Genomic DNA, 12,961 nt, shown 5'->3' on the forward strand with positions numbered 1-12,961 from the left:
TGTTTTGCATCAGAGAAAGGACAAACAAATCTCTTGAAGCATACAAAATCTTAGAAACAGTTATTTTTGAGCAACACACACAATAGTTCCTTCAGTTTGGTAACATAAAGGTGATAAGTAACCTCCTTAATTAGATAAGAAGTGACAATTTATTGAAATACATTTAATGCTCACAATATTAATGCACCAATGGACACCTTTTTTCACGAGGAAGGAAGACGAAGACAGACGAAGCAAGCATGTGAGAGATGCTTAAGGATTTGTAATGGTCATCTTCATGAAGCATCTATATAAAAAAACTTGAAGACTTAGAAAGAAAAGAGTGAATGATTAGTTGTAAAAGTTCGTATTCATTCTTTTTATATCATGTTTTAATTTGGTTGTATCGCGTCTTGATATTAAGACAAAACAACAAGTAGATTTTAACTTTAACTTCGTATTATTACTTGAAGTCGAAAAAGGCTTCATTGTAAAGAATACTTGGTAGTTGAAGCCTAAAGAGACTTTGTTGTGAAAGAATACTTAGATATTGAAACTTGGGAAGGATTTGTTGTTTAAAGAATACTTTGGTAGTTGCTTGAAAAGGAAAGTTAAATAATACTTAGGTTGAGACAAAAGTGACTTGTGAAATAATAATTGTATGTTTGTAAAAGATAGTAGAACTTAATCAAGTTGATTAAGAACCTGAATGCAATCTTGATGGATTAAGACAAACCAATATAAAAATACTATGTTCTTTACTCTTGATTCTCTGTCTACACTATTTTGATACTACTTCAATATTTTAAAAAATTATTGAGTTTTAATTGATACTATTCAATCCCTCTTCTAATATCTGTTTTTTTTTTTTTACAATAATTTATGTTAATAATGTCAAGTTACCTAAACTAACTTATATATTTCAACATATTAGGGGGTCACAGTATAATATCAACATCTCTCAAGAAATGATAGTGTCATTCATTCAAATATTAATGAGTTAAAAAAAATAAAATCCAAATTAACTAATTTTCATTATATTGACAACTTGTTTTATTCTGTATTATAATGGCCAGCGATAATGCAAATTAATTTTCATTATAAACTAATGAATTTCCGTTATGATGAAAAATTTACTTTCAAAGAAAAAGTTAAACACTCGCCATTTCCTTCAAAATGATACAGAATTAATTCAACGTGTATCTCTTCATATAATTCGAATACATTTTTTTAAAAAGAAAATGGATACGTTATGCGCTCAAACTCCACCACCACTAATAGTTGTGACTTCACCAACATTTTTTTAAATTTATAAAGGACACATCAAACCACGTCGCAACCATTTTCATTAATGACATGTGCCAAGCAACTATACGTCACATACATAATCCTTAACATATTCATTTTGAGTGCATACGGATTCCAAATACTTGCTTAAGGTTACTAATTATTAATTAAATTAAAGTACAACAAAGCTGACACCTGCTTCTTGTTGTTTTGTCGTTAGTTTTATATATGAAAGGTTAAATAATACCTACTGAGTGAGGGAGAGTCTACTCCAAAGTTAAATAAGTTGTAATCATAAAATTTAAAATTAATAAATTTTAATTAGTTATGTATTTTATTAAAATTTTAATCATTAATTTTTTAATTAATATATTTATTTTATTCTCTAAAATAAAGTAGACTAGACATTTTAATTTCAAATAACATATTCTCTCTCTCTCTCTTTTTAAATAACATGTGACATAAATAATTTTTATAAAGAATAATATGTACCTGTACCACATTCATGATAGTTGATTCAAGCAATATATATTTGATTCATTTTAATTAGGAGAAATTACAAAAATGACTTTCACATTACTTTTAATTTGTAACAAGACATTCACCTTTCTTTTATTTCAGTAACCGACATTTACACCCTTTATTTTATTTAATAAAATGAAAATAAATCACTTTTTTTTAATATTATTGAGGATATGTGAACACTTTTAAAATTTAAAGAGGATGTGAATGTCATTTAGAAACATTTTAAGAGAGATCAGTGTAATTTTTTCTTTTAAGCAAGAAGCTAAGTTGGAGTTGTATATATTGTATAAAAAAGATTTTTAGAAAAGCTAGTCTCATACCATATTTTGACAACTTAAATAAGAATATATTGTTTCCTAATTTGAAGGAACTCATGAGAAATAAGTTTGCACTAAGATTATGTTTATGTGAATAATTGTTAATTTGTGAGTCGAGATAGAACACAATGGATATGGTATTAGGATTAATGAGATTTTTCTCATTAGTTAGTCCATGATTAAATAAGTTAATTTTAATCATGGTTAGGGACCGCCCAATGTATTGTATATATATTACACTAATACTTGAGAACTGGGAGTGCTGGAAAAATGAAATAGGATAAAAATTTCTTTTCACGACTCTCTCAATAATTGCACTTGCTAACATGGTATCATCATTGTGACGATCCTCTGCTTCCGCATTGCTCTTTGCTTTATTGATATTTTTCTCTGATCAACCATGGCGAATTTCGCTAAAACTGTTACTTCCGATCATCTTGTCAATCCGACAGACCCTCTTTTTCTTCATCCAGGAGAAAATCATGCTTTAGTTCTTGTCACACCTTTGCTTTCCGAAAGCAACTTTCAACAATGGAAGCACGACATGCTAGTGGCTCTTGAAACCAAAAGCAAGGATCAGTTCTTCCTTGGAACTCTTCCATATATGTCCAGATTCCTCCGATCCTCTTCTTGAAGCATGGCGTTGCTGCAACAAGATGGTGATGTCATGGCTTGCATGTCCGATGCCTCCTTCTATTCGTCAATCCATTATGTGGATTGATTCTGCTTCAGAAATCTGGCGCGATCTCTGTGATCTTTTTTCCCATGGCGATAAATTTCGTATTGCTGATCTGCAAGAAGAATTGCAAAATTTTAGACAAGGTGATCTCACCGTTTCACAATACTACACTCGATTGCGCATACTTTGGAAGGAACTATTCATGTATCGCACGATTATGGCTTGTTCTTATTCTACTACATGTTCTTGTGGCATTCTTTCAAAGATTCAAAAAGAACGTGATGATGATTGTGTGATCAAATTCCTACGAGGCCTTAATGATGAATTTTCCCAAGTTCGTTCTCAAGTAATGCTTATGGAACCCATGCCTGGCCTCACTCGCACTTTTTCTTTGGTTCTTCAACAAGAATGTGAATTCGGAGGTCAACTTCCTCAAGTTCCCCAAGAATCTTCAGCTCTTGCTGCGATTAATGATAATTCTACTTGCAACAATTATTCCAGTCGAGGTGGATTTTCTAATAATCGTGGCGATGGTCGTTCTGGCAAAGGCAACAGTACTGGTGTTCACCAGATTTTGCACCAAATGCAAAAAGACCAACCACACCATAGACACGTGCTTCCAAATCTATGGCTTTCCACCTGGATATAAAACTGATGGCAAGAACACATCCACCACTTCCAAGCCTTCTGTGAATGTGGTAGACACTATTTCTCCTACTACTTCTAACACTTCTGCTCAAGATGATGTCAAGCCTCAAAACAATTTCAGTTTTTCCAAAGATCAATATCAAGCATTATTGGCATTGCTTCAACAGTCCAGGACCAGGATTCCTCCACTTATGTTAATAGTGCTCACATTTGTCCTTTGACCACCCCAGGTATCAACCTATATCAATCCTCTTGGATTCTTGATAGTTGTGCCACTGAACATATTTGTCCTTCTAAATCACAATTTACTTTCTTAAATCCTATAAAACCTGTTTCAATTAGATTACCTAATAACCAGTATGTTCTTGCTCATTATTCTGGCACTATTCAACTTGGAAACCTTACTCTTTGTAACACATTATATGTTCCTGATTTCTATATTCACCTAATTTCCTGAACATTTCCAATGAACAATCTCCAGCAGAAGAAACACACATCCTGCCTGTACTGGCAAGGCCTTTTGGCCACCATGTGGCTGACATCCGATCGGCACCTGAAAGGCCGAACCAGGTGGCCGACATACGATCGGCACCTGAAAGGCCAAACCAGATGGCCGACAGTAGATCGGCCACCGAATACCTATCGAATACGAATTACCGTTAATCAAGGATTAAGAATTATCCTTAATCAAGAGTGATGGAATAACACTAAGGCTAAGAAGTCCAAGAGGTGATGTATTGAAGGAAGTAAAAGGCATGGGTTAGTATTGAAAAACCATAGGAGGAGTAAGGCCACTTTTGGACTTTAGCTCCTAAGTTTTTATTAGCATAGCATTTATTTTTATGCCAATTTTGCCCTTGTCTTTGATTTTCCATTTTTACCCTTGTATTTTGGGGTATTTTAGTCATAGAATTTATTTTACTTGTATTTCCAATTTTACCCTTGTATTTTGGGGTATCTTAGTCATAAGAATTATTTTCTTTTGTATTTCCCATTTTACCCTTGTATTATGGGGTGCTCTAGATGATTAGGGTTTTAATTTTGGGCTAGGGTGTTAAATTAGGGGGTGACGCATTTTTTGGTGCTTTTGGATCTATTTTTGGTGTTAAAGGCTTTGGCCCAAGTGGAGGGCAAAGGTTGCATGATCTTATCATGCACATAGATATAACCAATCTAAACCCAAAGATTCCATCCTTGGCCACCAAGTTGCATCTAGGGTTAATGTGCATTTCATTTGGAGTGCATTTGCCTTGTGAATTTCGGCCATGCATACTCCAAATGAAACCCTAGATGCCTCCCCTCCTATAAATACCCAATGCATCATACCTTGTAAAGACTTTGGATTATATGATATTGAGTGAGCATTTTATGCCTCAAAATCCCATCCTTAGTCACTAGGTTACCTTTGGCTAACCTTCTCCTATCTCCACCATTGGAGAGTGAGAAACCTAGAGTGGCCTCCATCTACCTTTGGAGTGAGCCAACCTACTTGAGCAACCACACACCTTCTGCCTAACCCACCAACATCCACACGTCCAAAACCTATTCCACCTTAAACACCCCCTTTTCCTAACCTTTGGTGAGCCTAGATCTTTGGGCAAGGTGACTCCCTTCAACACATCACTACAACCATGGAAGGAGGGTCTCCATCAAAGAGTTAAGAGTTAAACACACCTATAAAGCCGATTAGAGGTGTATTACCTAATATGGTAATCCTGTCATAGGGCCCATGGAGGTCAGGGCCCATAAACGTCAGTATAAATAGCTCATGTCACGAGGTAACGTCACTGTTCATTAATTACCATCGATATTTGTGCTTGTCCTTACTTGAGCGTCGGAGTGCCTTTTGCAGGTGCTTCCCCCTCACCGGAATATTCGATTGGAGCTCTCGTTCGGTTCTCAGAATACAAGAAGACTACTAGTGTGCCTTTTACAGGTACATGAAGTATATAGTGGTACACGCCAATATGTCCTACAATATTCTTCTGGGTCGGCCATCGCTGAACATGTTGGGAGCTATCGTATCCATGCCACACCTAGCAATGAAGTTTCCGTCTAACAAAGGAAAAATTCTTATAATACATGTCGATCAGAAGGCAGCCCGAGAATGTTACTTTGCTAGTCTGCGAGTAAACCCTATTGAAGAAAAGCAATCAAAGTCAAGGAGAGTTCACATGGTAAACCCTCCAGCGTCAGATAAATCCCTAACATGGGATTTAGATCCGAGAGTGAATGAAGACGAACGGATGGAATCAATCGAAGAAAAGGTTGTAGTCCAGGTCGGCCTAGAGACTTTGCAAGTCACATACTTGGGAGCCGGATTGCCTGAATCGGATCGCCATGCATTATGCAAGGTCATTCAGAAAAACAAGGATCTTTTCGCGTGGGTACCCTCGGATATGCCAGGCATAGATCCAAAGGTTATGTGTCACAAGCTGTCTGTTTTCCGGGAAGCTAAACCAATAGCTCAACGCAAGAGGAAGATGGGCACCGAAAGAAAACTGGTTGTAGAAAGTGAAGTGGCCAAATTACTTGAAGCAAAGTTCATTCGGGAGATACAATATACAACATGGCTCGCAAACGTAGTTATGGTCAAGAAGACAAACGGGAAATGGCGAATGTGCGCGGATTACACTAATTTGAACAAAGCCTGCCCAAAGGATGCCTACCCACTGCCCAACATTGATCGTCTAGTTGATGGTGCCTCGGGGCACAACATGTTGACATTCCTTGATGCCTATTCAAGATACAATCAGATTCAAATGCATCCGCAAGATGAGGAGAAGACCGCTTTCATCACTGACTCGACTAACTATTGTTATCGGGTAATGCCATTCGGCCTCAAGAACGCCGGTGCCACATATCAACGACTCATGAACAAAATATTCAAGGGTCAAATCGGCAAGAATGTGGAAGTTTATGTGGATGACATGGTTGTCAAATCAAATGACCTTCATAATCATATCGCAGACTTAGTTGAGGTTTTCCACCAGGTTCGGCATTACGATATGAGACTCAATCCGGAAAAGTGCGTATTCGGAATAGTAGGCGGCAAGTTTCTTGGCTTCATGCTTTCGGCCAGAGGTATCGAAGCCAACCCTGATAAGTGCCGAGCGGTGATAGACATGAGAAGCCCCCAAAATGTTAAGGAGGTACAACGACTGGCTGGCCGGCTCACAACATTGTCGAGGTTTCTTCCGTGCCTCACAGAAGTGGCCAAACCAATCTTGGGACTTTTGAGAAAAACAAACAAATTCGCATGGCCAGAAGAGTGCGAGGCGGCCTTTCAAACACTAATACTGCGTCTTGGGACGCCTCCAATCCTCTCAAAGCCTGACCCGTTGATGGACCTTATTGTATACATGTGCGTATCACATGAAGCCATTAGCTCAGTCTTGATCCAAGAAAAGGAAACTCAAGTGCCTATCTATTTCATCAGTTGCATGTTGCAGGAATCGAAAAGTAGATACCAATTATTGGAAAAAGTGGCACTCAGACTCGTTCACACGGCTCGGAGACTTCGGTAATACTTTCAGGGACACAAGATCGTGGTTCGAACTGATTGTCCTATTGCTAAAGTCTTACGGAAGCCCAAACTGGCAGGACGAATGATGGCATGGTCCATTGAGCTTTCGGAATTCGACATATCATTCGAACCAAGGGGGCCGATTAAATCACAATACTGGGCCGAATTCATCAATGAGTTACAGCCTAACGGTCACTTCCAGAGCGATCAATGGACAATGCATGTCGACGACTCTTCCAATAATACAGGCAGTGGGGCAGGCATAATTCTTGAGGGGCCGATGGGGGTAACCCTCGAACAATCCATGCACTTCGTATTTCGGGCCTCTAACAATCAGGCCGAATACGAAGCACTACTAGCAGGATTAAGGTTGGCAGGTGACATTGGGGTCCGGAGATTGATTTGCAGGACGGACTCAAAAATCGTATCGGAACAAGTTAATAATCATTTTCAAGTGAAAGATCCAAACTTGCTACGTTACTATCACCTCTTCCATAAACATGTGTTCCAACTTTGATGAGGTACAAGTACGACACACATCAAGGGAAAACAATGAACGAGTCGATCAACTGGCCTGATTGGCAAGCAGTGCTCGGAAACCTGCCAACTTAGAACTACCCTACATCTCAAGTTACCTACCCCGAGCATAGCTGCAACCGAAAGCATGGCAGTGGAAGAGACAAGTTCGACAGCATCCAATGCAACATGGATAACGAAACTTCTTGATTTCATTCTTCATGGCAAAGAGTCGGCCGAACCATTATCTGCTAAAAATGTTCGAACTCAAGCTGCTAGATACTCGGTCATAGGTGGTGAGTTGTATAGAAGGGGTTTCTCAACCCCGTTGCTCAAATGCTTAGACTCGGCGCAAGCCGATTATGTATTACGAGAAATTCACCAAGGCATTTGTGGATCACATTCAGGTGGACGAACCCTCGCAGCAAAAGTATTAAGAGCAGGTTATTACTGGCCAACCCTTAAGAGCGATTGTGCGCAGTTTGTCAAGCGATGTGTTCAATGTCAAAAGCATGGTAACCTAATCCATGCCTCGGCGGAGCAGCTACATAGCATCAGTTCGCCTTGGCTGTTCGCTCTATGGGGGATGGACTTGCTCGGCCCGTTCCCTATAGCCAAGGGCCAATGCAAATTCTTGTTGGTAGCAGTTGATTACTTCACGAAATGGATTGAAGCCGAGCCACTAGCCACCATCACAGCAAATAATGTTCAAAAATTTCTTTGGAAGAACATTATTACACGCTTCGGAATACCATACGCCGTCATCATCGACAATGGACTTCAATTTACTGACCAAAAACTCAACAAATTCATGACCGATATGGGGATTCAGCACCGATTTACCTCAGTTGAACACCCACAATTAAATGGGCAAGCTGAAGCAGCTAATAAGGTTATTCTTAATGAGCTAAAAAAACACTTGGGGGATGCAAAAGGAGCCTGGGCAGAAGAATTGTTTGAAGTCCTGTGGGCTTACCGATGCACGCCACAGTCAACCACAAGGGAAACACCCTTCAGGTTAATGTATGGTACCGATGCTATGATACCTGTAGAAGTCGGAGAACCTTCATTTCGGTGCATTCATTTCAATGAGAACTCAGACGAGGTATCTATCCGGGCTGAAATCGATACAGTAGAAGAAACCCGCAATCAAGCCCGAGTAGTTGTAGAAGCATGTCGGCAGAGGATGACTCGGAGATTTAACACAACATTAAACAAGAGAGAATTCAAGGAAGGCGACCTTGTATGGAGAGTCCAAGGAACGGCCCGCCGAAATCCACGCGAAGGCAAACTGGCAGCTAATTGGGACGACCCATTTCGAATTAGGCACAATCTCCAAAACGGAGTATACAAGCTTGAAGAACTCTCAGGCAAAGTCATTCCACGAACCTGGAACTCGACTCACCTGAAGACGTATTTTAGCTAAACATTTGTAAAGTCACCAAATCATTAATGTACATGCATGGTGCACTCTTTTCCTTGATCGGTCTTTTCTCCCCCTATAAAAAAGTGAAAGGGGGTTTTGGCCGACAAGGTTTTTAACGAGGCACCCATCAATGAAATGCAGTTCTACTCACTCTACTCTTTTTAAGACAATTATTTGCAAACAGGCTTCCCTCCTGAGTGACCCCACTCGGCCAAGGATGTGCCTTCGGGATTCGTACAAACAGGCTTCCCTCCCGAGTGACCCCACTCGGCCAAGGATGTGCCTTCGAGATTCGTACAAAACAAGCTTCCCTCCCGAGTGACCCCACTCGGCCAAGGATGTGCCTTCGGGATTCGTACAAACAGGCTTCCCTCCCGAGTGACCCCACTCGGCCAAGGATGTGCCTTCGGAATTCGTACAAACAGGCTTCCCTCCCGAGTGACCCCACTCGGCCAAGGATGTGCCTTCGAAATTCGTACAAACAGGCTTCCCTCCCGAGTATCCCCGCTCGGCCAAGGATGTGCCTCCGAAATTCGTACAAACATGCTTGCCTCCTAAGTGACCCCACTCGGTCAAGGAGATGTTAGTTGCTCCAAAAGCAACCAAATCCGAACGAACCCATTCGACTTTGACTTCAAATAAAATCAACTCCAAAGGAACCCTTTCGGTTTTGTTTGAAAAAGCAATTAAATCCGAACCAACCCATTCGACTTTGACTTCAAATACAATCAACTCCGAAGGACCCCTTTCGATTTTGTTTGAAAAAGAAATTAAATCCGAACCAACCCATTCGGCTTTGACTTCAAATATAATCAATTTCGAAGGAACCCTTTCGGTTTTGATTCAAAAAGCAACCAAATACGAACGAACCCATTCGGCTTTGACTTCAAATACAATCAACTTCGAAGGAACCCTTTTGGTTTTGATTCAAAAAGCAACCAAATCCGAACGAACCCATTCGGCTTTGACTTCAAATACAATCAACTCCGAAGGAACCCTTTCGGTTTTGATTCAAAAAGCAACCAAGTCCGAATGAACCCATTCGGCTTTGACTTCAAATACAATCAAACCCGAAGGAACCCATTCGGTTTTGACTCGGGACAAATAACTCGATTGAAGCCACTCGGCTTATAAGCGCAAGTTGTAACATCCTAAATTTTATAACTATTTATCTATGTGTTTCTACAAATTATTATATATATTAAATACTATGTAAGTTAATGTGAATGAAATTTATGTAGCATTATTTAACCAGATTTTCTAAATTCACTAACATTATTTTATTATCTAAATTGACTGTTTCTCGGACAGCGTTGGGAGCACGCTGTAAAATATGAGAAACTCAATTTAAGAAAATTTAAGTAATCTATAACTTAAACAATAATCTATTGAGTGTAGATTAAGAATAAATACAGTTAAGAGAGAAAATCTCTAAATTAAAATTTATAGAAATTCTCTAAGGATTTAACAAGAAAAAGTTATTCTGCTAAAACCTTAAGCTAGAAAATTATGGAAAAATGTTCAAAAGGATATAAAAATGTTATCATCAATATAGTATGCTTGGAATAATTAATAAAAATGTATAGTTAGGAGAAATTAAAATACAAGTCTCAACCAATCAAATTTTGACACATAAGCAAATTGATATTTATTTAATATTAATTAACATAATTAAGAGATGATCAAGAGACAAAAGTTTGTATTTTTAGTGGGCAAGATTCTAATAATAATATTAGTACCTCAAAATTTTAAGTAATTTGTAAGATATTTTAATAATTCTACAATATTCTAGAAAGTTCTACAAAACTCTCCAAACTAGATATTTAATTACCAAATAATTAAATGTGTTGGAAGCTTAACTATTAAGATATTCAAATAATTCAAGAAAGTTCTATAAAATTCTACATAATAGAAATTTAGAATTGATTAGATACTTAACCATTAAGATATTTAAATAATTCTACAAAATTCTAGGATGTTCTATAAAATTCTACAAAAGAAAAAGGACACATAATCACCATGTGATTAAAATGAATTGAAAACTTCATCATTAAGATAACTAAATAACTCTACAAAATTCTAGAAAGTGGACATCTCATCACCAAATTATTAAATAAATTAGAAACTTAACCATTAAGATACTTAAATAATTCAAGGAAATTCTAGAAAGTCCTATAAATATCTACAAAATGGACACCTAATCACTATGTTATAAAATATCTTAGGAAATATCAAGAAAAATCTACACATCTAGAATATTGGAGAATGGAGGTGGAGACTAGTATAAATAGAGGAAGCCACACACCAAAAAGCTCACCAACAACCCTTAACAACTAGACCTAAACCAATTCCAAGAAACACCCAAAAATACTCCATCTTTTCCACAACCAAGGAGTAAAACAAGGAGTAAACAACTAAAATTTCAAGAAAAGGGGAAGAAAGGAAGAAGATAAGAGGAAGAGAAAGAAGTAGGAGAAGAAGAAATGAAGGAAATTAGGAAAAAGCTAGCAAGCTTGGAGAAATAGGTATGGGTTAGATGTTTAATTTTATTCATGTCTATATAATGGTAGAATAAATATTGATCTTTACTTATAAGTTTTGATGCATGGAACCTTAGGTTATTTGATATGGTTTTTGATTGTACTTTTTGATAAATTTGAAGTTTTAAAGTTGAATCTTGAAATGGTTGATTGTTTATGATTGAATGTTTCTATTGAAGTTGTTTGAATTGTATTTGAAGAGTTTGATTGAGAATAGTTTTTGAAGTGATAGATTAATAGTAATGCATATTGCATATTGCATAATGTCATTTTGAGTCAAAAGATTTTTGGGGGGAAAAGAAAAGAATTTCAAGAAAATAAATATTTGAGAAATGAATTTTGTACTAAGGATATTTGATAGAAAAAGAACGAGTTTTGTAATTTTGAAATGATACTTTTTATGTGAATTCTTTTCTTTATGTTTACTATCCGAAACATTGGTGGCAAGAAATTGATTGAGAATTGTGATAGTGGGTACTGTCAAGGACAGTTGGCAGTACTAGATGGATCAAGAAAAGGATAAAGTGAGAGAGAGTTTGATATGGTTGTGAAAGTATGACTGAGGTATTTGTTTTATGCTACCAATGTCAGAAGATAGTAAACGGGGTTTGAGTAGAATGGGTAAGACGGGACCTCTGGTCTGGGGGATAGACCTTTGGTCTAGGGAGTGTTTGGGCATGGGCAATCCCATAGATGGCCAGTCTTTATTGATTCTGTGTCGTGGTAGCCTGCCGGGTGCACTAACACTCTGACTACTGTCTACTTGTTCGCGTTTAGTGAGGCATTGCCGAATCACTGGACAGAGTGATGTTAAGCTCTAGCTTCACTAAACACTCAAAAGGGAAAATCTCCATGGAGTAATGAGTCAAAACGATTTTTAAAAGTATATTTTCAGTCAAAATCTGCATCTCATTCTCATAAGCATATTGCATTATTTGGACTATTATCAATTTTTTATGTATATTGATAATTATATGAACTTATTATGCACTTGTCTGATTTGTTTGTGTGAGATGTGAATGAAATTAAATGTCTAACCCCATAAATATTTTTAAACCCAGATATTGGAGATCTCATAATGAAGAAAAATTGGATGTGCAGTTAGAAGGTCAGATGCAAAAATCCAGAGCATAGGATGGGGGGTTTTATTTTACTAAGTTGTTATAAAATGGTTTGTAATATCTAGTAACTTGTATTTAATAAATTTCTTTTCAATATAAATTTCTTCATTTGTTTAAGCATCTTTTCTACAAAATTATACTAATAATATAAATATTATTAACCATAAATAATTAGTTATGATTAACATATGTAATCTGGAAAGGGGGTTACACAAGTACCCCAAATCCATTTGATCGGTAACTTAGTCACAACACATTATTAATTATATTACAATCCAGAGTTTCTTCAACGAAAAGTACTTTTCATTAACAAACGACAAAAGGCTCTATCGGCCAATAGTACAATCAAAATAAAAGGGCTTTCACAGCAACGGTGCAATCAAAATAAAAAGGCTCT

At 37.3% G+C, this 12,961-nt stretch overlaps 1 protein-coding gene and 1 long non-coding RNA gene across 2 annotated transcripts; both read left to right on the plus strand.

Moving 5' to 3' along the window:
- Positions 1-2,764: 2,764 nt before the first annotated feature.
- On the plus strand, positions 2,765-3,656 carry LOC109807083 (uncharacterized). Its single transcript, XM_083076089.1, has 2 exons — positions 2,765-3,197; positions 3,289-3,656. The coding sequence occupies exons 1-2, from the start codon at positions 2,765-2,767 to the stop codon at positions 3,654-3,656; spliced, it is 801 nt and encodes a 266-aa protein (XP_082932215.1).
- Positions 3,657-9,455: 5,799 nt separating this feature from the next.
- On the plus strand, positions 9,456-12,681 carry LOC145958982 (uncharacterized). The gene is made up of 2 exons (XR_014434577.1): positions 9,456-11,428; positions 12,505-12,681. It is a non-coding gene; the product is annotated as an uncharacterized LOC145958982 (long non-coding RNA).
- The last annotated feature ends 280 nt before the right edge of the window (positions 12,682-12,961 follow it).

Source organism: Cajanus cajan, chromosome 6, assembly GCF_000230855.2.
Source record: "Cajanus cajan strain Asha chromosome 6, NIPB_CcT2T_4, whole genome shotgun sequence".
NCBI lineage: Eukaryota > Viridiplantae > Streptophyta > Magnoliopsida > Fabales > Fabaceae > Cajanus > Cajanus cajan.

Excerpts from the sequence above, each read along its gene's own strand:
- LOC109807083 (XM_083076089.1), top strand. The coding sequence starts at position 2,765 with ATGGTGATGTCATGGCTTGCATGTCCGATGCCTCCTTCTATTCGTCAA. Across the intron at positions 3,198-3,288 it reads TTTGGTTCTTCAACAAGAAT|TCGAGGTGGATTTTCTAATA; the intron begins GTGAATTCGGAG and ends CAATTATTCCAG.